At 35.3% G+C, this 27471-nt stretch overlaps 1 protein-coding gene across 1 annotated transcript in view; it reads left to right on the top strand.

The window, feature by feature from the left end:
- The window catches only part of LOC128998124 (uncharacterized), a 156846-nt gene that overhangs the window by 114889 nt on the left and 14486 nt on the right, over nt 1-27471 (top strand). Inside the window, exon 7 of the mRNA XM_054424123.1 lies at nt 26718-26843. Within this exon, the coding sequence (XP_054280098.1) occupies nt 26718-26843 (126 nt within the window). The remainder of the gene's footprint in view (nt 1-26717; nt 26844-27471) is intronic.

The following is a 27471-nucleotide window of genomic DNA, read 5'->3' as shown; positions in this document are numbered from 1 at the left end:
GACCAATTTGTTGAATTTCTATTTGTTTTGGGAAAAATTGCAAAAATATTGTTAATGTGCCAGCCATAGTCAGTAACAAGGCTATAAGATCGCGCAACAATCATGACAATCATCACACTCATCCTTCATTCATATTCAGGTTAATATACCCACTAATAAGTGAGGTCCCTGTCTTAAAATAGTAATATAGCTGACGTAACCCGCTTCGCTGGGTATTTAAATTAAATAAGAAATTACAGCTTTCGATTTACATTAGCAGACAAAATTCAAAAAGTATAGTAAAAATAATAAATTGTTTATCAGCTGTTGGAAATTAAACACCTTTATGTATGTTCAACTCTTCCCTTTTATTTAGATTTGGGTCCTTAGGAAAAACTAGTTCGAAAAATGAATATGTTACCTCCAATTTTCTCATTGAGACCTTTCATCTAAGTATAAGGTTGATGAATGTCAGACTTATGGTTTTCTCAAAAGTTAATGATAATCAAGGCTTCATAGATAGAAGATAGAGAATGTGTCTTAAAGAACAACTGGCTTTAAAACAAAATTTGCCAAAGAATTTCAGAGAAAAGAATCAACCCTCTAGACCTTTTCTGCTAATTTATATTCCTAGGAATTTTTTAAAAAGCTGAACGGAACCAACCCACAAAAACATAGAATAACAAATTAAATTACAATACCTAAATGTATACCCTTTACACATAAAAAAATCTAGAAAAATAGTAATTCAACAAAACAATTCCTGTATCTCTTGGTTAAAACAGTGATTTATAGTAATCAATGAAATTTATAGGCTTCTAACTCAAAATTGACCCAGTGTGGGTTGGTTCCTTTCTGCTAAAAGCGGTCCATTTTATTTCTATGGTTTGTAGCCCTCTCTTTGTGATCGGATGAATTATTGTCCTGAATAACTGAAACGACAAGAAACAAAACATGACCTCTATAAAACATTTGAAGGATGAGTAATTTACCAAGTTTATTTCATGCCTTACTTAACTAATGGCAATTTTCAAAGACTCACCTTCTGACTGTGGAATACTATCCACTTGAAACTAACGAACTGACACTGGGGTTCACTTAATGTTTCACTACAACAGACTACATTAATGTATTAAAACACTGATCATACTTATTAACTGTGTCTTCACTACTACCTGTTACCAAAACAGATTACACTAATGTACTAAAATATGAGAACTGTATACATCTTTCACTATTACACCATCACATTCGTTGAGTATACCCTACAATAAGTTCATCTTACAACTGAGATCTGTGAGGCTCTTATCAGAGTGTGGTTTCCTCTCTGACGTAACAGGAAGTATTATTTTGTTGAATTATTTAACTTACAGTTACTTTTCAACGGATCAATAAACACATTTTACGTAACATATGCACTACCTCACAACCATATCCTTGTTTACTCATCACTTTACCTTGCATCAACATATTGAGTACCTTGCATACATATTGCTATCCCACCTATTATTCTGTATATCTAGATTGTTTATTCATTCCATCACCTTGTTGAGACACCTATTGCCTACATTAAAACCTGTTATAATCAACGCTCTTAAGCGGGTAAATAATTAACTAACCATATTTAACTAGGTATAATCATGTCTCTTTCACTTTGTCCTTGATGATGGGTAACCTGTAAACTAGTCTTTACTGTAGATATTTAACGAGGATTTACTTGTTTCTTTGAAACCTAAAGGCTTTATGCCTCTGAAATTACAACCATTTCATAATACAAAGTAAATAGAACGTTTACAGTAAATGTTTCTGTAGTCAAAGGTGTATTTTAATGGCCAAGAAATTGGAAAAGTAATCACTGACAACCTCTAGTTGGTATTGCCTAACAAACCTATGGCATATATACGATAGACAATATAACTAATGCATGTGTTGAAAAAGGTTCCAGGCAGACCATGTAGGTTCCAAAGAAATAACCATGTAATAAGACAATAGTTAAATTGCCTTTGTCCACTGGTTGAGTAACCCTTTACATAAAATTGATGAATTATATCAACAGTACTTGAACTTATGAGCTGGTAGACATGTACACAAAACGTAACATTAATGAAAATAGCTGTGTGGTGGTAGGCCTAACTTAGGGATATTTAGATGTGTGTTGGTTGTGTGTTGTGAATAATATGGGTTGGGATGTGAAACCGGTGTTGTATTGAGTGAGAAATCAATTTCTAGCCAACATTTAATACTTAATAAACATTCTAAGGTAACGTTATCACTACTACCCGCAGTGTTATCCTGTGATAGTAATATTAAACAGTACAGCTGTCTATGAGAACACCCTACCAAGGATTTATGAGTGTAATGTGTAGGTACAAAGCCCCCTGATTGACCCTCAAGTGATTGACTTCCGTTGAAAAACTGATATTTTTGACAACGGTACATCTTGATGTAACAGACGTTGAAACCTTAGTTGTATTAAATAACAACTAAATCGGACCGGGTAAGGTAAATTAACCCATTATCATGGGCAAACCACAACATCTAGTAAAATATTAACACATGTTGAAAGGTAGATATGTTTTACTTCTGATAAAAAATATCAAATACACTCTGTCGTTATACTGCAAGATCTATGTTATTGATACAGTAGAACCTCCGTAACCCCATAATCCGAACACCCACTAATTTGAATGCCCCATTGCTGTATACAATACAGTAGTTCTTTCCATACTGTATGTCACCATAATTGTCAATTAACCAAACAGGCAATTATTTAAAAATACAAAATATTAGAGTGTGATTTCTACCATGTACTACAATTTAAATCAACCCAAAAACATACTACACAGAGCTATAACACATGTACTTATGTTTGAAGGCGAAAATCAGTGTAGACAAAGATAGTTCGAGAATCACATGCGTTTGGAGGTAATTTTGATAGTGGTTAACCTTATTTCCTGTATATAATTGCTATTGCCGTACAGTCCTTAAACTACATTACTCTCTTATTGTGTAACCGAACACGTTTTCTATACGTAAAGTCAAATATTTATACATGCTTTGATAGTTAATTCATAAACCTACATTTAAATCACCGATCACAAATTACATATAACTGTAGTACAACAACGAGCTCGCTATGATAGCTAAATCTTGAAGATTTCTCTGGAAACTTGTATATGCATAATAATAATATGTAAGTTAGTATAGACATCACAAAAACGTCGATTCCTACGGCCATGAAAACGCAGTCTTCTGCGCTCGCGAAAATGTCATTATCGTCTTGTGCAATAGCAGAGTCCAGTCTTTGGAGACATGTGTTTTATTAACTAAAATCTAGATATCCGGCATTTTCACTAAGCCCTATATTTGCCCCGAGTCCGATTAAATATGTTTGTTTTAGTCAAGAACCTTTACGAATGTAATGTAATCCACGTTTATTGATAAATGGGTGGGTTTCTATTACTTTTAACCCATTTACCATAAGGGTTGTGAAGCCTATCGTAAACACATTCTCTTATAGAATTTTGTACCGAATGTTCAAAGTGTTAAAAACGGCTATTTGCTATGGATGTAATATAGATATAGTCTACGACTCTTTTAAGTTGACACTGTGTTGAAAAATACTTAATGTTAAGCAATAGTTTTAACGGAGATGTCGTTTAGATTGATATGTATTCTATGAAATAGGTACACTTGAAGTCCTATATAAAGCTCCTTTTACTGTTATCGAGGTTCTAATATACTTTGACTAAATAAAAAAGCCTCTTTTACAACACAAAAACTACTGGTTTTCAACGTATACTCTAAAGATGTAAAAAGAACTGCTAATCAAATGATAACTTTCAATTATATTACCCGATGTGAATGAAAAGCAGTGCATTTACCTCAATTGTTAGCCATATGGTATCTATTTATGCTAAATCTTTCATAATGGTACCTACTACTATTGAGGACTATGTAGCTACACTCTAATGTAATGACCAAACAACGTCCATGATACGTTTGGCTACGTAATAATTGTACGATAAGACACCAATTACTATATGTCAGATGTACCTTCCAGTTTAGTGTTTCTGGTTCGTACTTATGTTTGTTATGACTAATAGTATAATTAATGTGTAGGCTTACTTTGTTATACGTTCACAGACATATGATCTCTACCATACTCTTAATCCCAAAAACAAAACTGTAAATGTTAACCAATACTTGGGCGTAGTTATGACAGTTTAACGAATGTTATAGTTATGATTTATACTGCAAATAAGACTCATCCTACACTCATCTCCAAAGGCTTAAAATACCTACGTTTGTATGGTCCCTATCTGAACATTATGTCACTAGAAAAGTAACCGTGAAATACACTTTACAACAATTCTAGTTTAACCTCTAGAAGTGGAGGAGAGTACTATAATTGAGGCCGTGAAAGGTATCACGTGTATGTTGATTTTATAGGTTTATTTACGAATGAGCTGGGATATATGTTGGAGCAATACGCTACATTATAACTATAACATCTGGCTGGTATGTTTGCTCAGGTGTCAAGAGTGTTGTGCTAACTTACGAGTCTTTGAAATTGTTTTGTGTTGGTTTTATTCCTGTATGTTTGTATATCAGGTGTATTAATGTAGAGCTAACCCGGTGGTGTTCACCTTATCTGGCTTGGGTGGGAGCTGATGGTAAAAGTGAATTAAACAAAAACTATGTATATTATGGCGATGTGCCGCTTTATCCTCTTTGGATTATGTCTCAATGTAAAAAAACCTGATGCCTGCAGTTTCCTAACGTGATAAGCTCAAAAGGTCGTTTGTATACAAGAGCTAACACATGGGGATGATATGTAAAATTATCAGTACTAGATGGATTTTTACTGTATTCAGTTTATATTCGAACAAGTTACTACAAAAACGGTAAGAAAACTGTCGGTTTTACTTAATGCCAATACATATACCGTTTTGACATACTGCAGCAAAAACAACCAATTTGAACGGTTATTTGTGTTTTCTAAGCTGTTGATATATGTTGTCTAAACATGCATGTTAGCATTTGTTTGTACGGAATTGACCCAATGAAAAAATACATTTAGAAATTAACTCACACTAGAAAATGAACCAAGGATTATGACATCCACCTACCTACGTTGGTCAAAGCTATCACTACCTTACATCGCATACAACCATTACTAATTTGCTACACGAGTATGAAGTTACATAGGGCTTTATGATCAAGACAACCCATTCTTATTTCCTACATACTCTTTTTTATGTCTGGAAGTTGATAGATTTTTTTTTTTAACTGTGTTGGAGTAAGGTACTATTTTAGCTAATGAGTAAAATAACGAATGGTTTTATGTTAAGTAGCATTTTAAATACATGGACAAGTAGTCTTGCTTTAGACATCTCTCCTTTTTTATTCCTCAGGACAAGTGTACTATTAAAGGTTTCCGAACCCAGGGTTATGTCAAAACTATTATGTAGCAGATTAAAAATAGTAATTGGCGGGGATTGACCCCAGGGGCTGAAGTTACATGGTTTTCATTTTAAGTTACTACAGGCGATGGTGCTGCCTCCGATGGTAAAACATCTAACTACACTACAACCGGAGACACCAAAACAGTAATTCTAGCGGTGAAACTAGGAATTATGATGACAACAACATAATCTGCATAAATACCATAAGCAGACGACGGTAGAGCTATTGACACCGGTAGCAGGTATTATAGCTTTACGGTACCTGTAGTGTAACATATTTGCAAGGCTGAAGTGAGTCTTTTATATGTGTACGACTAGTTTAGAAGACGATCGTATGAATGACAGCTGTGAGGAACGTGTCTACCAACAGATATAGTAGATTATTACTATACACAACTAGGGAAATATCATTTAGATATGAGAGAATAGTCCAAGACGACGGTAAAACATCTTTCAACACCCCTAAAGTCTGTTGGTGACAACATATTTTTCATTTTAGAAAGGTTTCTAAGTCTAGAGTTAGGGAAAGATCAATTAAACAGTTTGCAAAATAGTCTCTGGGAGATAAATGTATTTGTTTTTAATGTGTAGGAGTTAGGTATTATAGGTACTTTTTAGTAGACGATGAAGATAATGAGTAAAATATCAATTAACGTACGGCTTTATGTTAAGTGACATCTAAATTACAACAACAAATAGCCCTGCTTAGACATCTCTTCTTTTTTGTCCCTCAGTATAAGTGGACTATTGAGGTTTCTGAGCCCCGTTGTTATGCCAATACTATTATACAGCAGATTAAAACTATCGATTTTCGGGGATTGATCTGCAACACCGTACTTACATAGTTTTCATATAAGGTGCAGGTAAGGGTGTTGCCTCTGGTGGAAAAACATCAAACTACTCGGCAGCTGGAGGCACCAAACCCGCGATTCTAGTGGTTAAGATTACCGTAAGATTGTGGGGTCATAACAAAGGGGCTCAGAAACCTCAATAGTCCACTTATACTGAGGGACAAAAAAGAAGAGATGTCTAAGCAGGGCTATTTGTTGTTGTAATTTAGATGTCACTTAACATAAAGCCGTACGTTAATTGATATTTTACTCATTATCTTCATCGTCTACTAAAAAGTACCTATAATACCTAACTCCTACACATTAAAAACAAATACATTTATCTCCCAGAGACTATTTTGCAAACTGTTTAATTGATCTTTCCCTAACTCTAGACTTAGAAACCTTTCTAAAATGAAAAATATGTTGTCACCAACAGACTTTAGGGGTGTTGAAAGATGTTTTACCGTCGTCTTGGACTATTCTCTCATATCTAAATGATATTTCCCTAGTTGTGTATAGTAATAATCTACTATATCTGTTGGTAGACACGTTCCTCACAGCTGTCATTCATACGATCGTCTTCTAAACTAGTCGTACACATATAAAAGACTCACTTCAGCCTTGCAAATATGTTACACTACAGGTACCGTAAAGCTATAATACCTGCTACCGGTGTCAATAGCTCTACCGTCGTCTGCTTATGGTATTTATGCAGATTATGTTGTTGTCATCATAATTCCTAGTTTCACCGCTAGAATTACTGTTTTGGTGTCTCCGGTTGTAGTGTAGTTAGATGTTTTACCATCGGAGGCAGCACCATCGCCTGTAGTAACTTAAAATGAAAACCATGTAACTTCAGCCCCTGGGGTCAATCCCCGCCAATTACTATTTTTAATCTGCTACATAATAGTTTTGACATAACCCTGGGTTCGGAAACCTTTAATAGTACACTTGTCCTGAGGAATAAAAAAGGAGAGATGTCTAAAGCAAGACTACTTGTCCATGTATTTAAAATGCTACTTAACATAAAACCATTCGTTATTTTACTCATTAGCTAAAATAGTACCTTACTCCAACACAGTTAAAAAAAAATCTATCAACTTCCAGACATAAAAAAGAGTATGTAGGAAATAAGAATGGGTTGTCTTGATCATAAAGCCCTATGTAACTTCATACTCGTGTAGCAAATTAGTAATGGTTGTATGCGATGTAAGGTAGTGATAGCTTTGACCAACGTAGGTAGGTGGATGTCATAATCCTTGGTTCATTTTCTAGTGTGAGTTAATTTCTAAATGTATTTTTTCATTGGGTCAATTCCGTACAAACAAATGCTAACATGCATGTTTAGACAACATATATCAACAGCTTAGAAAACACAAATAACCGTTCAAATTGGTTGTTTTTGCTGCAGTATGTCAAAACGGTATATGTATTGGCATTAAGTAAAACCGACAGTTTTCTTACCGTTTTTGTAGTAACTTGTTCGAATATAAACTGAATACAGTAAAAATCCATCTAGTACTGATAATTTTACATATCATCCCCATGTGTTAGCTCTTGTATACAAACGACCTTTTGAGCTTATCACGTTAGGAAACTGCAGGCATCAGGTTTTTTTACATTGAGACATAATCCAAAGAGGATAAAGCGGCACATCGCCATAATATACATAGTTTTTGTTTAATTCACTTTTACCATCAGCTCCCACCCAAGCCAGATAAGGTGAACACCACCGGGTTAGCTCTACATTAATACACCTGATATACAAACATACAGGAATAAAACCAACACAAAACAATTTCAAAGACTCGTAAGTTAGCACAACACTCTTGACACCTGAGCAAACATACCAGCCAGATGTTATAGTTATAATGTAGCGTATTGCTCCAACATATATCCCAGCTCATTCGTAAATAAACCTATAAAATCAACATACACGTGATACCTTTCACGGCCTCAATTATAGTACTCTCCTCCACTTCTAGAGGTTAAACTAGAATTGTTGTAAAGTGTATTTCACGGTTACTTTTCTAGTGACATAATGTTCAGATAGGGACCATACAAACGTAGGTATTTTAAGCCTTTGGAGATGAGTGTAGGATGAGTCTTATTTGCAGTATAAATCATAACTATAACATTCGTTAAACTGTCATAACTACGCCCAAGTATTGGTTAACATTTACAGTTTTGTTTTTGGGATTAAGAGTATGGTAGAGATCATATGTCTGTGAACGTATAACAAAGTAAGCCTACACATTAATTATACTATTAGTCATAACAAACATAAGTACGAACCAGAAACACTAAACTGGAAGGTACATCTGACATATAGTAATTGGTGTCTTATCGTACAATTATTACGTAGCCAAACGTATCATGGACGTTGTTTGGTCATTACATTAGAGTGTAGCTACATAGTCCTCAATAGTAGTAGGTACCATTATGAAAGATTTAGCATAAATAGATACCATATGGCTAACAATTGAGGTAAATGCACTGCTTTTCATTCACATCGGGTAATATAATTGAAAGTTATCATTTGATTAGCAGTTCTTTTTACATCTTTAGAGTATACGTTGAAAACCAGTAGTTTTTGTGTTGTAAAAGAGGCTTTTTTATTTAGTCAAAGTATATTAGAACCTCGATAACAGTAAAAGGAGCTTTATATAGGACTTCAAGTGTACCTATTTCATAGAATACATATCAATCTAAACGACATCTCCGTTAAAACTATTGCTTAACATTAAGTATTTTTCAACACAGTGTCAACTTAAAAGAGTCGTAGACTATATCTATATTACATCCATAGCAAATAGCCGTTTTTAACACTTTGAACATTCGGTACAAAATTCTATAAGAGAATGTGTTTACGATAGGCTTCACAACCCTTATGGTAAATGGGTTAAAAGTAATAGAAACCCACCCATTTATCAATAAACGTGGATTACATTACATTCGTAAAGGTTCTTGACTAAAACAAACATATTTAATCGGACTCGGGGCAAATATAGGGCTTAGTGAAAATGCCGGATATCTAGATTTTAGTTAATAAAACACATGTCTCCAAAGACTGGACTCTGCTATTGCACAAGACGATAATGACATTTTCGCGAGCGCAGAAGACTGCGTTTTCATGGCCGTAGGAATCGACGTTTTTGTGATGTCTATACTAACTTACATATTATTATTATGCATATACAAGTTTCCAGAGAAATCTTCAAGATTTAGCTATCATAGCGAGCTCGTTGTTGTACTACAGTTATATGTAATTTGTGATCGGTGATTTAAATGTAGGTTTATGAATTAACTATCAAAGCATGTATAAATATTTGACTTTACGTATAGAAAACGTGTTCGGTTACACAATAAGAGAGTAATGTAGTTTAAGGACTGTACGGCAATAGCAATTATATACAGGAAATAAGGTTAACCACTATCAAAATTACCTCCAAACGCATGTGATTCTCGAACTATCTTTGTCTACACTGATTTTCGCCTTCAAACATGTGTTATAGCTCTGTGTAGTATGTTTTTGGGTTGATTTAAATTGTAGTACATGGTAGAAATCACACTCTAATATTTTGTATTTTTAAATAATTGCCTGTTTGGTTAATTGACAATTATGGTGACATACAGTATGGAAAGAACTACTGTATTGTATACAGCAATGGGGCATTCAAATTAGTGGGTGTTCGGATTATGGGGTTACGGAGGTTCTACTGTATCAATAACATAGATCTTGCAGTATAACGACAGAGTGTATTTGATATTTTTTATCAGAAGTAAAACATATCTACCTTTCAACATGTGTTAATATTTTACTAGATGTTGTGGTTTGCCCATGATAATGGGTTAATTTACCTTACCCGGTCCGATTTAGTTGTTATTTAATACAACTAAGGTTTCAACGTCTGTTACATCAAGATGTACCGTTGTCAAAAATATCAGTTTTTCAACGGAAGTCAATCACTTGAGGGTCAATCAGGGGGCTTTGTACCTACACATTACACTCATAAATCCTTGGTAGGGTGTTCTCATAGACAGCTGTACTGTTTAATATTACTATCACAGGATAACACTGCGGGTAGTAGTGATAACGTTACCTTAGAATGTTTATTAAGTATTAAATGTTGGCTAGAAATTGATTTCTCACTCAATACAACACCGGTTTCACATCCCAACCCATATTATTCACAACACACAACCAACACACATCTAAATATCCCTAAGTTAGGCCTACCACCACACAGCTATTTTCATTAATGTTACGTTTTGTGTACATGTCTACCAGCTCATAAGTTCAAGTACTGTTGATATAATTCATCAATTTTATGTAAAGGGTTACTCAACCAGTGGACAAAGGCAATTTAACTATTGTCTTATTACATGGTTATTTCTTTGGAACCTACATGGTCTGCCTGGAACCTTTTTCAACACATGCATTAGTTATATTGTCTATCGTATATATGCCATAGGTTTGTTAGGCAATACCAACTAGAGGTTGTCAGTGATTACTTTTCCAATTTCTTGGCCATTAAAATACACCTTTGACTACAGAAACATTTACTGTAAACGTTCTATTTACTTTGTATTATGAAATGGTTGTAATTTCAGAGGCATAAAGCCTTTAGGTTTCAAAGAAACAAGTAAATCCTCGTTAAATATCTACAGTAAAGACTAGTTTACAGGTTACCCATCATCAAGGACAAAGTGAAAGAGACATGATTATACCTAGTTAAATATGGTTAGTTAATTATTTACCCGCTTAAGAGCGTTGATTATAACAGGTTTTAATGTAGGCAATAGGTGTCTCAACAAGGTGATGGAATGAATAAACAATCTAGATATACAGAATAATAGGTGGGATAGCAATATGTATGCAAGGTACTCAATATGTTGATGCAAGGTAAAGTGATGAGTAAACAAGGATATGGTTGTGAGGTAGTGCATATGTTACGTAAAATGTGTTTATTGATCCGTTGAAAAGTAACTGTAAGTTAAATAATTCAACAAAATAATACATCCTGTTACGTCAGAGAGGAAACCACACTCTGATAAGAGCCTCACAGATCTCAGTTGTAAGATGAACTTATTGTAGGGTATACTCAACGAATGTGATGGTGTAATAGTGAAAGATGTATACAGTTCTCATATTTTAGTACATTAGTGTAATCTGTTTTGGTAACAGGTAGTAGTGAAGACACAGTTAATAAGTATGATCAGTGTTTTAATACATTAATGTAGTCTGTTGTAGTGAAACATTAAGTGAACCCCAGTGTCAGTTCGTTAGTTTCAAGTGGATAGTATTCCACAGTCAGAAGGTGAGTCTTTGAAAATTGCCATTAGTTAAGTAAGGCATGAAATAAACTTGGTAAATTACTCATCCTTCAAATGTTTTATAGAGGTCATGTTTTGTTTCTTGTCGTTTCAGTTATTCAGGACAATAATTCATCCGATCACAAAGAGAGGGCTACAAACCATAGAAATAAAATGGACCGCTTTTAGCAGAAAGGAACCAACCCACACTGGGTCAATTTTGAGTTAGAAGCCTATAAATTTCATTGATTACTATAAATCACTGTTTTAACCAAGAGATACAGGAATTGTTTTGTTGAATTACTATTTTTCTAGATTTTTTTATGTGTAAAGGGTATACATTTAGGTATTGTAATTTAATTTGTTATTCTATGTTTTTGTGGGTTGGTTCCGTTCAGATTTTTAAAAAATTCCTAGGAATATAAATTAGCAGAAAAGGTCTAGAGGGTTGATTCTTTTCTCTGAAATTCTTTGGCAAATTTTGTTTTAAAGCCAGTTGTTCTTTAAGACACATTCTCTATCTTCTATCTATGAAGCCTTGATTATCATTAACTTTTGAGAAAACCATAAGTCTGACATTCATCAACCTTATACTTAGATGAAAGGTCTCAATGAGAAAATTGGAGGTAACATATTCATTTTTCGAACTAGTTTTTCCTAAGGACCCAAATCTAAATAAAAGGGAAGAGTTGAACATACATAAAGGTGTTTAATTTCCAACAGCTGATAAACAATTTATTATTTTTACTATACTTTTTGAATTTTGTCTGCTAATGTAAATCGAAAGCTGTAATTTCTTATTTAATTTAAATACCCAGCGAAGCGGGTTACGTCAGCTATATTACTATTTTAAGACAGGGACCTCACTTATTAGTGGGTATATTAACCTGAATATGAATGAAGGATGAGTGTGATGATTGTCATGATTGTTGCGCGATCTTATAGCCTTGTTACTGACTATGGCTGGCACATTAACAATATTTTTGCAATTTTTCCCAAAACAAATAGAAATTCAACAAATTGGTCAATAATATAAAAAGTTCTTGCTGTTTTTATAATTTTGGTTAATGTATTCTTAAAAACAGTATCTTTTAAAGGTTCAAATTAAAGAAACAATTACGATAAAAAATAAATATTGTATTACATAATATTTATTATGCAATTCTGCCATTTTTAAATTAGTTTCACAAGCATCACAATAGGCTTGGTACTTACAACTACAAAAGTTAAATAAACAATCTATGCACATACACATTGGCCAACGGTTCAAAAACCATTCTGTTATAAGGCCTACATAACAATAACATTGTATTTTATTTCATACAATTAAACTTCTTCTTATATAAATATAAAATTTGTTTGATTAAGAAATATTAGTTAAAACAAATTAGTCAACAAACAGCTCCATCATAGACAGTCAATGGTTCCATCAACACACAAAACATCAGCTGTTCTAGTAGCAGCTGGTTTTAGGGTTGGTTCCTTTCTGCTGAAATAGATATATGGGTAAGGATGTAACATGTACATGTAAGGACAGAACTAAAGTGGATTAGTTCCTTTCTCCAAAAATCTAAATTGAGTATTTTTGTGGAACCAATGTTGGTTCTTTTCTTCGAAATTCATACACAGGATTCTAATCCAAACAAAATTGTGTTTTTTTTTTAAATATTAATGTCGTTTTGATGAGCGAAACAAAATTTTTTTTTACACAGATTGATTTCCTAAATACAAAACAAACAATATCTCAAAACATTTAATTTTGTGGGTTGGTTCCCTTCTGCTAAATGCGGTCCAAATGTCATACACACTAGTGCTCCGGTGTTCTAACTAAACAAACTTCAGATTTTACAATAAACTTGTTCTGATATATGGCATTACATTAAAGCTGATTAATTTGGTGGGGACATATTACACTACCATTATTCAAGTATTACCCCAACCGGATATAAAACAATCGGTAACTGATAGGGTTTTAAACCCAGTACCTCTGAGTTAAGGTAGTACATAAATATGTTTACATGCAAAAGTAGCTATCAACAGGTGTTATGCCGAAAAGATGACGTCACTCGTATATCGGATAAACAACACTCTACAAATGTGATGGTATATTAGTTGGATGTATTAGAATACAGTACATGTAATAGTGAAAGTACGGTGCTTAAGTTTTAATACATTAATGTAATCCGTTTAATAGATAAATTACAAGTTACAGAGATACGGGTAGGTTATTAAAAATTTCCGTTGATAAAATCGTTTAAGTAAGGTTATCATTACTATAGAATCATTTTTACTAGGTATTATGTTATTCAATACATCAATATAAATAGCTCAAGGCATGTTTCGTCGACACTAGCGCTCCAGTGTAAATTAATAGACTTGTTTTGGTAAAAAGTGAGGTTATGATACGTATGCATTACGATTTTGGCGAAAAAGTGAGGTTAGGTCACTTAGCGGTAACAGTTGGTGGGAAAGCCTATGACAGTTCCTACTTGCACAAGTGAGGTTATGTTACAGATACATACAGTGAGGTTATGTTATTTAGAGAGAACAGTTAGCAGGAAAGCAATTTATCTTGCATATTAAGAACTATACAGAGCATAGTTAGACATCAAACATTTAATACACCCATATATAGAATTAACAGTATAGTAACCATTATAGTGAATCTTATATAAAGTATGTTTTATACATTCATTACTGTGGACTTGTTATTTTAAATTAAATACCATCGACACTTAGCACTCCAGTAATGAATTAATAAACTTGTTTAGGTAAAAAGTGAGGTTATGTTACGTATGCATATACAATACAAGGTCACGTGATCAGCTAAGCTTTAACAGTAGTTGGAAAGACGCTGGAGCTGCAACCTGGTGGAGAATTTGTAAACTATAACAACTGATACAACTCAGAGTAAAACATAAAGTGAGGTTATGTTACTTGGTGGGAAAACAGAGGTTATATCACATATACAAGATCATGTAATCAGCTAAGTATCGGACCCATAAACCTCTGAGCTAACCCCAATCAGGTTAGAATCGAACCCATAAACCTACAGCGCTAACCCAATAGGATTAAAATTGAACCCGTTAACCTCTAAAACTAACCCAACCGGGTTAAAATTGAACCCGTGTACCTCTAAAACTAACCCAACCGGGTAAAAATTGAACCCGTGAACCTCTAAAACTAACCCAATCAGATTAAAATCGAACTCGTGAACCTCTAAAACTAACCCAATCAGGTTAGTATCGAACCCGTTAACCAACCCAACCAAGTTAGAATCGAACTCGTGAACCTCTAAAACTAACCCAATCAGGTTAAGATCAAACCCATTAACCAACCCAACCGAGTTAAAATCCAACTCGTGAACCTCTAAAACTAAACCAATCAGGATAGGGTCAAACCACTTAACCAACCCAGTCGAATTAGAATTGAACCCGTTAACCTCTAAAACTAACCGAACCGGGTTAAAATCGAACTCGTGAACCTCTAAAACTAACCCAATCAGGTTAGGATCGAACCCATTAACCAACCCAACCGAGTTAAGATCCAACTCGTGAACCTCTAAAACTAACCCAATCAGGTTAGGATTGAACCCATTAACCAACCCAACCGAGTTAAGATCCAACTCGTGAACCTCTAAAACTAACCCAATCAGGTTAGAATTGAACCCGTGAACCTCTAAAACTAGCCCAATCAGGTTAGGATCGAACCCATTAACCAACCCAACCGAGTTAAGATCCAACTCGTGAACCTCTAAAACTAACCCAATCAGGTTAGAATTGAACCCGTGAACCTCTTAAACTAACCCAATCAGGTTAGAATCGAACCCATTAACCAACCCAACCGAGTTAAGATCCAACTCGAGAACCTCTAAAACTAACCCAATCAGGTTAGAATTGAACCCGTGAACCTCTAAAACTAACCCATTCGGGTTAAAATCGAACCCGTTAACTAACCCAACCGGGATAGAATTGAACCCGTGAACCTACAGCGCTAACCCAATCGGATTAAAATCGAACCCGTTAACCTCTAAAACTAACCCAACCGGGTTAGAATCGAACCCATGAACCTCTAAAACTAACCCAATCGGGTTAAAATCGAAATCGTTAACCAATCCAATCGGGTTTGAATTGAACCCGTTAACCAACCCAATCAGGTTAGGATCAAATCCGTGAACCTCTCCAATCGGGTTAGAATTGAACCTGTAAACCTCTAGCGCTAACCCAACAGGAAATAACATGTTTTGCGGTTGGTTAGAGTCGAACCTGTGAACCTCTAGGATCAAGGACTCACACTACTCCTACTACAATACAACACTATACCAAAAACATTCCAACCGGAAATTAAACATTTGGTTATTGGTAAGGATCGAACCCGAGAACCTCTGGGACCATAGGCTCATATACAAACGGTGAACTATAACACAATACCATACTGAAACTCAAAATATCACCCCAACCGGAAATGACACGTTTGGTGATTGGTAAGGGTCAAACCCGTGAACCTCTGAGATAAAGGACTCACGCTACTCCCGTTACATTACAACAACATACTAAAAATAAAAATATCAACCTGACAAAAAGGGAAGCAGTTGGTGGTTAGTAAGGATCGAACTCTTCAACCTCTGGGACCATAGGTTCATATACAAAAGGTTAACTATAATACATCACCATACCAACAAAAGAAAACACCCCAACCGGGAATGACACGATTGGTGATTGGTAAGGATCGAACTCATAAACCTCCAGGATCATAGGTCCACATTCTAAACAAGTTACAGTAACTACTCCTACTACGATACTAAAACTCAAAATATCACCCTAACCAGAAGGGAAGCAGTTGGTGGTTGGTAGGGATCGGACCCGCAAACCTCTGAGATCAACTACCCAAACTCCTCCCACAACAATACAACACTATACCAAAAACATCCCAAGCGGAAATGAAACGTATGGTGATTGGTAAGGATCGAACCCGAGAACCTCTGAGATCAAGGACTCATACTACTCCCACTACGTTACAACACTATACAAAAAACACCCCAACCGAAAATGAAAGGTTCGGTGACAGTTACTTAGTATTTAGCGAATAGTTAGGATTCAACCCGCAAACCTCTGAGATCAAGGACTCACACTACTCCCACTATGATACAACACCTTACAAAAAACACCCCAACCAAAAATGAAACGTTTGATGACAGGTAATTTGTTATAGATCAAGAAGTTATTTATGTTAGTTATGATTTTGTTATATACGTCTTACATCCAAATGTTGCGAAGTAACTATATTTAGAAGGCCTAGAACCATGACGTCACCAATGGGACTGAACGAGGAGATCGACAGTTCAAGTAATGCAGCAGGTTAGTAAGCAAGTTGTTAAGTGTCTTCTCTTGTCTAAGTATAACTGCAATAATGGCGACGAGGCCAAGTTAACCGAACCTGAATTTCGATACGCGTGCATTGAAAAGTTTCATTATTTTGTTGGTGCGGAGTTTAAAAAAGTTATTTTTTCTTTTCGTTTTCAGCATATTGATATTTTATGTTAGTGGAGTTGAGAATATTACACAATTTAGGAGTTGATGAAAACGTGGCATCGTTTTCATGAAAGTTTGTCTGTTCCTGAAAGTTTGTCGAATCATGCAAACATTTTGCAAATATTAAAATTTTTCATATGAAATTTGAAATTGAGTTAAAGAAAAGCCTGGAAATATGATTATGGAAGATGTTATGGAAACATTTGAGCTGTAAAATATTAAGGATATACCTAGATTGGCAGGTTAGGTACTTTGTCATCCTAGGCCTATGTTAGGCCTAGCCTAGGCCTACCGTGGGTAGACTACCTACTGGATCTAGAAACCGTAAGTTGTATATATATTATAATAATCTCTATTCAGAGACTTACTGTCAGAGATGGCTGCTAAACAAGTTATTGGTAAAATTCAAGAATTTAACAAGGACTTGGAACCTTTTGAAAATTATATTGAGAGGCTTGAATTTTTCATGAAAGCTAATGATATAAAAGATAATGCTAGAGTCCCCTTATTTATGTCTATTATGGGACCTGACCTATATTCAGTGTTAAAGAATTTGCTACTACCGGATAAACCGGCTGATAAAACGTATGAGGTAATCATAAAAACTTTGAGGGATCATTTCATTCCTAAGAAAAATGTGACTTACGAAAGGTTCATGTTTAATAAACGGACTCAACAAGAGGGTGAATCCATCTCTGAATTTGCTATACAATTGAAAAACCTAGCGTCCACATGTGAGTTTAAAACATTCTTGGATGATGCGTTGAGGGATAAATTTTTGTGTGGTATAAAATCTAGTGATGTACAGAGTAGGCTACTGGCGGAGGGAGATTCTTTAACCTTTGATAAAGCCCTTCAACTTGCCTTATTGTTGAAGGATGCAAACAGGAATGCTAAAAGCCTCCATCCACAAAACACAGGGGGTTGGACTTCTGGTGAAGTCAATATATTAAGTGGCAGTAACAATGGTAAGCCTAAAAACCTGTATAGACCTAGATATAATGAAACAGGCCAGCGACCTGCATATGTAAATTCTACGCGCCAATGTACATGTTGTGGACAGGGACATGGGTTCAGCAGTTGTCCGTATAAGGAGTATAGTTGTCATACTTGTAAAAAGACGGGTCACCTTTCAAGAATGTGTAGGAGTAGGTCAGCGAATAAGTATAAGCCTAGGCCTAGCGGTAGGGTATACATGTGTGATGAGGAGTCGGATAATAGTCATGACGACTCCCCGGATGATGAGCCAGATTGTAAAAATGAGTATTCGTTATACAACATAGCCTATTCAGACAATGTAGATCAGGTTAATAGCTATAAAACGAAGTTGCTAATAAACGAAGTGCCTGTGAGCATGACAATTGATACCGGGGCAGTGGTTTCGGTCATGCCCGAAGATGTTTTTGATAAATTATTTGAAGGTAAATCTAACAAACCTAACCTTTCCAGGAGCGAAGTTCGTCTGAAAACATATACTGGTCAAAAGATACATGTTGTGGGCGAGTTTCAGGCAAAGGTTGCGTCTCGCTGGGAAAATCATGTACTTCCTATGGTGGTGACACGCAGCGAAGTTCCTAACCAGCCTATTTTGCTGGGTCGTAACTGGATGAGTAAATTACAACTGGATTGGAAGAACGTAACAAGCGGAAGACAAAGTGACTCAGTACAACTGGTTAGCGGTAAGAAGTCTCCAGTATTATCTATCATTAATGATCTGAAGAAAGAATTTCAAAATGTTTTTGAACCCGGGATTGGGACTATTAAAGACATTGAAGTCGAACTTGTATTGAAAGATGAAGCGGTGCCTGTTTTCTGTAAGGCTCGCAGCGTGCCTTATGCACTTAGAGATGCTTTAGAAAAAGAAATTGAAAAATTGATAAGTAATAATGTTATTTATCCTGTAACACAAACCAACTGGAGTACACCTGTGGTGGTGGTCCCAAAATCAAATGATGAAGTGCGTCTCTGCGGAGACTTTAAGGTTACCCTTAACCGTTGGTTACGTACCGACTATTATCCATTGCCAACAGCAGAGGATATTTTTGCTAGTATACCAGGCTCAAAAATCTTTTCTAAATTGGACTTATCGGCAGCCTACAATCAGTTGCAAGTTAGCCAGCGTTCTCAAGAACTTTTGACAATCAACACCCATAAGGGCCTGTACCGATACAGTAGGCTTCCGTTTGGGATTACCAGTGCAGGAGCAATATTTCAATCAGTAATGGACAAAATCCTGGGCGACCTTCCAAAGGTTTTTTGTTATCTTGATGACATATTGGTGGTAGCAAAGACCGATGAGGAAATGTATAGTACGCTCAAATCTGTGTTGACTCGCCTCCAAAAGTATGGTGTTAAGGTAAACGCTACGAAGAGTGAGTTTTTTAAACATAGCCTGATTTTTCTAGGCCATAGGCTAGAAGCAGATGCGATTCGCCCAAGTGAAGAATTAACGAGCGCTATCGTTAAAACACCTAGGCCTGAGAACCTAACCCAACTTCGAGCCTTCCTAGGTCTTATAAATTATTACTCACGTTTTTTACCAAATTTGTCAACTTTACTTCACCCATTATATCAATTACTAAACAAGGACACAAAATGGCATTGGTCCAAAGATTGTGAAAACGCCTTTGTCAAAGGTAAGGAATTGCTTTTAAGTGACAGAATTTTGATTCCGTTTAACCCTAAGTTGGACCTAGTCGTGACTGCTGACGCAAGCCCATATGGGGTGGGTGCTTTGATTTCGCACAGGTTGCCTGACAATTCGGAACGGCCAGTTGCTTTCGCTTCCAGGACTTTATCTCCACAAGAACAGAGGTACCCTCAGATTGAACGTGAAGCCTTAGCACTTGTTTTCGCAGTAAAGAAGTTTCATACTTTCCTGTATGGTAGACATTTCTTGATGGTTACAGATCATAGACCACTCACGTACCTGTTAGGTCCGACCAAGAACATACCAACTCTGGCTGCCGCCCGTGTACAACGTTGGGCTATTATTTTATCAACATACAACTACGACTTGGTGTATAAAAAAGGCTCCGAGATACCCAATGCGGATGCGCTTTCACGGCTTCCATGTGGGAATAATTCATGTGATGACGACGAGGGTGAAGTAAATTTTTTTGCGGCCACGGATGAACTTCCGATCACTTACAAGGAAATCAGCACTGCGACTCGTTATGATCCCATTCTATCTAAGGTGTTGGACTTCACAATGCATGGTTGGCCAAACTCCACTAACGATGCACAATTGACGCCATATATCACCAGATCATCGGAACTCTCAGTGGACCGAGACTGTTTACTTTGGGGAAGGAGGGTGATAGTTCCTGAGCCGTATCGGAAAGAAATAATGATGCTTCTACATAAGGAACACCCAGGCGAAACCCGCATGAAATCTCTTGCCAGAAGCTATGTGTGGTGGCCTAATTTGGACCGTGACCTGGAAGGTGTGGTAAAAACGTGTAATATATGTCAGACTACCCGGAACAGCTCTTCCCTAACACCTCTACAGCAATGGTCTTGGACGAAGCATTGTTGGCAAAGGATCCATGTAGACTTTGCGACCTTTGACACTAAGGACTTCCTTATTGTGGTTGACAGCTACTCCAAATGGCTTGAGGTTTTCCACATGAAGACAACCACCTCTAGCAAGACTATTGAAAAAATTAGGTCATGTTTCTCAGCCTATGGGTTGCCTTGTACCTTAGTGAGTGACGGAGGCCCGCAACTGACCTCTCAGGAATTCAACGATTTCTTAAGGGCCAATGGAATTCTTCATGTTGTCACCCCACCATACCATCCCGCCTCCAACGGTTTGGCGGAAAGAGCCGTGCAAACCACAAAGAGATCGTTCCTTCGTCAATTACTTGAAGATGACCAATCGAACAAATCTAGAACCCTTCAGCACCGTATAGACAGTTTCCTTTTTACTTATCGTAACACACCCCACACGATTACTGGAAGTACGCCAGCAGAACTTTTTCTAAGATTCAAGCCCAGAAATCACTTGAGTCTGTTAAAACCCCACCTACCATCCGATCTCAACAAAAAAATCATCAAGATTGAAAACACTTCAAACAAAAGAAGAGGTAGTGCACGTTTTTTTTGTGTGGGCGAGAAGGTGTTTGTGCGAAGCGTCAGGCAGGTGAAAGTTAATTGGCTTCCTGGGACAATAGTGGAGATAGTTAGTCCAGTGACATACATGGCCCAGGTGGACGGGCGGATGCGTTTTGTGCCTGCGGATCACCTGCGTCCGAATCTATGCAGAACAGAAGAAGAAGATGTAACTATTATACCCCTGCCTCAACCACAAATCCACCAAGAAGTCCTATCTAGCCCGGTCCATGACAGATCTCCCCAGAACAGACAGTCACTATTGAAATCCCCAGTGACTGATGTCATTAACCATCAAATCCAGAAGGAAGTTCAGCCTGAGAAAGGGAAGCTTATAGGCCCTCGTTCACCTACTGAGACGGTGCGTCGATCACAACGTGAGCGGCGTCCTCCAGTAAAATTTGATTTGTAATTAGAAGAAGAGCTCCTCCCATGTATATAGAAATATTTATTTTGGTTACTGTTTGAAGAAGAATTTTTGGTTACTGTTTGAAGAAGAATTTTTAGTTACTGTTTGAAGAAGAATTTTTGGAAATTATTTTAAAGTTAGTGGGGAGGAGTGTTATAGATCAAGAAGTTATTTATGTTAGTTATGATTTTGTTATATACGTCTTACATCCAAATGTTGCGAAGTAACTATATTTAGAAGGCCTAGAACCATGACGTCACCAATGGGACTGAACGAGGAGATCGACAGTTCAAGTAATGCAGCAGGTTAGTAAGCAAGTTGTTAAGTGTCTTCTCTTGTCTAAGTATAACTGCAATAATATAATAATAGGTATTTGGTGAATAGTTAGGATCGAACCCGTGAACTTCTGGCTCATACACAGCTTCTTACACAATCAACCGCTAGGAAAAAACATTTACACACTCCCGTTACTCCGTTAGACACCCCAAATATACATAACATCCATGAAATGTCTATATAACGTTCAACATTTGGTGGCCTTTACAAAGGCCGTTTTTATACTCGACGGTAAAGTTCCGCTTAAGCCTTCTTTCAGCTGTTTCTAACATTAGATACGTGAATTATAATTTTTTTTCATTTGTTATACACTATAGCATATATATGTAAAATAAAATAAAATTAAATGTTTTTTTTACAAAGAATCAAACTCGTTAACCGGTAATGACATGTTTTGTGATAGGTTAAAATCGAACCCGCAAACCTCACACTACCGGAAATAACCCATAGACCTCCAACCAATATTTACACACCCTGTATATGTAAGTTAAGGTGTCATTTACCACTATAAACTCAATACCTAAAACTAGCGTCGTGGCTCAGTAGCTAACGACCCCGACAACCATCTAAAAGATTGGAGTTCCATCCCCGGTCAAGCCAACACTTTTTATCCATAATTAATTTAATATTAATATAAACACCTACGTCAGCTGATCATGCGCAGTATCAATTTTGTCCGCAATCGCCGCCACCCCTACTTCTGAGTGTGACTTTTATAATTTTATCTGATAGCGTGAAATAAAATTCATGAGGAGCGGCACGACACTATATTGAAATGTTTACCAAAGAACAGTTTCTCCTCTAGACTACGTTTTAAACTGCCAGCATAGCTATGCATGAGGCTGAGTTAATCATAAGTTTTAAATATATCATCTGGGAGATTAAGTATATCTTATTGTCAAGTATAATTCTATCGTTTAGTATTTAGTGTATAAGGAGGATTCAATTATAGGTTACAAGCTCCCAAACAGCTTACAGTAGACAATTAGAAGGGCCACCAGTCGATAATCTGACAAACTTGGTTACAAATTAGCTTCTCTTTAGGATATATTTACAAATACCATATGATTTTCTTTCATAATGATGAATGATAAGCGCAATGAGAATTTAAAGTTTGGCTTTTAGCTTATGTGTTTTAAATATTTTGGGAATTTATGTTTCAAGACTTTTTTTTAGAGGGAGAGCTTATCTCAACTATTACTAATTTATCTTTTATTAATAAGCCTGCATTACATAAGTGGAAACGTGATAGAGACTATGCTGTTTTTCTGTTCGTAGCGCAAGGAAAATCCCTACAAACACTATCATACTCATGGGCCCAACCTTAATTTGGTGCATTTCGTGACTGATACCACAGCTTCTACGAAACTCAAAAACACTCTTGTACATTTTAAAACTACATTATACATTTTGTGAGTGCACAAACATGTAATTAAACTAATTTATGGCAATCCGAACGTGTATAGATTTAGTTTTAACTCCGTTAATCATCCTCGATTTTAAATTAGTAATTATGAATGAATAATTGAGTCAATGGGTATTTAATACTAGTCACAACACAATACAAGGAATCACCATTCACACCACAAATGCAATATTTGTTATTAACACTTGTTTTCATCTATCGCCTTAATCTTTAGTAACGATTTAACATTACAACTATTGCAGACATCTTTTGCGATTCAAATCATATAAACACCGTATCTACAGTATGTTAGCGGTTTACAAAAATGTTACTTATAATGAACAAAGCTATATAACAATTATATTCATACCTGAAACTAATCAATACTCTTGAGAAGAAGATGATACACCAGATACTGTATAATGAAGCTCTCGTCATGTTGGTTAACTCATCGCTTGAATGCAGAATAATTAGTGACGAGAGATCCCCATACAGACAAAGCCGTCAAAACACATCTATTGACAAAGGGAATTAGCGGTTTAAACCTAATGGTGCTGTTTAGAGTTTTATAATGGATTAATAGCCACTACTAACTCTTTGTTTCTAGTAACAAGAGTCATTTAGTATTATAACTATATTTCTTTAAACCTGTATGCTTGCTTGAGAAGTGACAATCTTAAAATACGTTCACCTATTATACTTGGCATCTGTAAAAAAGGAAATTAATAACAATATTGATTTATAGTGCAGACATTCAACAATTAGTTTGTCATAATTTTATACACCTGAGGAGCAATCTTAGACATTAGAATTCAAACAACAACTAATATTGACTTAAGGAGACGGTTACAAATAAATAGAAGATAAAGTAAAAAAATATGAAATATATTTTCAAACAACACATAGAAAAATATTATTAATGAAAAATTTTACATATCTACTGGAAAAAAAAAAAACTGTGCAATCTTCTTAACACAATACAAATTCAAGAAGGAAACCAAATACAGGGTGAATCACGTAAGGTGTCCACTATTGATTTCAGACAAACCGTTGGTCCTACAGTGATGAAATAAAACATCTTCCCACAAAACCTACCCCAAGGAATAACTTTAAAATATTTTTAATGTTTTTAAATACATGATGTACCAAAACCAGAGGTTTAGAATTTTTTGTCCCACTATGATTAGAAGGGGTTCATTCACATCCTAGGACGCTGGTTCTAGCCCGGAACTGTTTTACACATTACTTCAGGCTAGTCGTAGAGGGTTCATTCATTATCACATCGATCAAATCCATTTGTAATTGGTGGGATTTGGGCCCGGGACCTCGGGCACCGTAGCCCTACGCTCTACCCCTAGACCAGCTCACTTATCCCTAGTCAAGTCAAGTAAAAACATCCAATATGGTGTCACATTACATTAACTTGAATACCAAATACTGAAACCAACCGAATACCAAATATCGATAGACCAAATACAAAATTGATTACAGCTAAGTAAATACATAAATACACTAGTCAAAACTCTTAATCTAAAAAAAAACTCACGTCATATTATACGTTATATTTGCTCTTGTTAATACAAATATTTTGGAGGAAACTGATTTCGTTTAAAAAAAGGTTCTTTATGTGAAAAATTAATACTATTACTGTTATACCTTATATTTATTTTGAATGCAGATATCTCTATTCTGATTAAAAATTTGCATTCTTAATGAGCTAAGTTTTAATACGTGTACAGTGTACTGACTTAACTATGATAATTGCCTCAGAGCTGAACTATGTTAGTTTGTTAATTATATGTTGCTGAATATCTATATTTTTGAATAATTTAAATACTATTCATGTACAAATTAATTTTTTTTTCATAATAAATGTAAAAACAAAATTAACAGAAATAAATAAGTACATATGAATTTATATAACTTTAAACTTATTAGGTAGAACAGTTATTAGTTATGAACTAATTTTAATAACTTGTTAAAACATGACTTGGTATTGTATCATCTACTTTGATTTGTATATTTTTTGTCATGCAAAGAAGATCTTTGAATCAAGAGCGAATCAAGAAAAAATTTTCTTGTCGAGATACTTCAGAATAAAATACTTTAGATACTAACTAAAATCAAATTTGACACCAACTGAAATAACTAGTTCTCGTGTAACTAAATAGCTGTATATTTTACTTGTTAAACTAATAACGAATTTAAATTCAGATGGAAGTGTAGTTGATAAGTGTCCTAGAGGTGTTTAATCCAACTTAAATGTTTACATCGAAGTTGCCTTTAGTAAGTTAAATAACGATAAACGTATTAAGTGAACTGTCAAAGTTCTTCGGAAATAGCTTAATTTAAAGCAAAGTTTTTGTTGTTTCTTTCGGAAATAGTCAAACTTAAAGCAAAGTTTTTTGTTGTTTCACAGCCTATACATTAAATAGTTTGTTTACTTTACAATTTTACTTAATATTCTTGTATGTTTTTTGACAACCTGTTATTTTTTTCTACAGTGTTTTTTTTTTAGTCCGCTGCTATGGTTAACTTTGATATTGTGAGAAGAAAGCTAAAATTTTAATTTTTTTGTTTTATTACTGGAAACGTATTTTATAAATAGTCTTATTTTCATGTAAAATTAAAGTACCACATTTGTGTTTAATTGATTTAGAATACCGACTAATTTAACTATCGTATTAGAGTTACCGATTTGGTTGGCACTGCTGCTGCCGTAGACGATACAAGTTGCTTAACACTGACTCCAATTGTAATACGGTTTTACCGTACCCAAAATAATGGTTAAGAGTCTCATGAATCTCGTATCAATAGTGGTAACCATAGTTCATAACAAGTATTATCAGTTTAAGTTATAGTTCAAGCAAGGAACTCCTTGGACAAAAGTATAAGACTATTTTAATGAATTTCATCCAATGAAAAGTTCCTTAGATACTACTTAAAGATGGTTATACAACAAAAATAAATAAAACTTATTATAATATGTTATATCACCATTACCTACTGAAATCTGAACTAATTCATTTGATAGCATTTGAATTGAAATTATATACTACAATTGAAATTATAGAAAAAAGTCCTAAATAGTTAAGAGATACTGTACTAAAATTTGAAAACAAGTACTTACGAAAAAACCCTGGCCAGAAATTATGCTTCTTTTTAAAAGCTTTTGAAGACCTAAACGTAGCAAAAACACCATCATTTTATCACTGTAGGATTCAAAACCACGACATATATTTGTACATTTATAATGAATGCAATGTAAGCTTAAGCCTAATTATGTAATCATACACATACCCTATGGTAATCATTGTTTTGCTCTAGTTGGAGGGCTACAGGTCATATGCCGGAGTGCAGTATTCTCCCTTGGACATGGCCGAGTATGTGTTTTGGACTGGGGATGAGAAAGGAGTGACTATGGCCATTGAAGAATTCCTTCAAGATGGATTGGTACGTCATATTTTCCTTACTATATTTCTTGGTTTTAAATGTTGTGTTTGTTCCTCAACAAATTGTAGGTGTGCAACAATAGATGTTGTAAATAAAAAAGAACTTCTGTCCTCCCTAGGACAGACAAGTCATTGTTGCTAGGGAATTAACCCATATCCTCATCGGCTGAGTAGGCCTACCTAACACCAATTCCTTTGAGTGGCGTAAAAAAAGTAGATTGTTGTATTTTATTTCAAGTATATTTGGTCCTATGAAATAAATAATTGTGTCTTGTGCAAAAGGAAAACTCTCTTCGAATGGAAGGGGGGGATCCCTTAAGTATAACTATCAACTAATACTGACATAGTACAAGTTTATATACAATGCGATACGAGTTAAAATACGATTTTGAGTTCACGTCTGGGGTTTAACAAAGATTTTCAGTGTATTATTTTAACTAATTATGATAACTACAGTATCATCATAATACGTTGTTTTCCACCGAATCAGCTAAAAGAAGAGAAAAGCAACAAACTGAAAGACATAAGCAATATATTTACAGTTTACTGTAGATCTATTCTTGTACACAAATGAACAACAAGTGTCGGCTAGAATGACAATAAGCTGCTCTTCAACAAAACAGTTAGAA

The sequence above is a fragment of the Macrosteles quadrilineatus genome, unplaced genomic scaffold (genome assembly GCF_028750875.1).
Source record: "Macrosteles quadrilineatus isolate MER2022 unplaced genomic scaffold, UCM_ALF_1.0 Scaffold_7__1_contigs__length_78375512, whole genome shotgun sequence".
Taxonomy (NCBI): domain Eukaryota; kingdom Metazoa; phylum Arthropoda; class Insecta; order Hemiptera; family Cicadellidae; genus Macrosteles; species Macrosteles quadrilineatus.
This window is presented reverse-complemented; position numbering and strand designations above follow the sequence as displayed.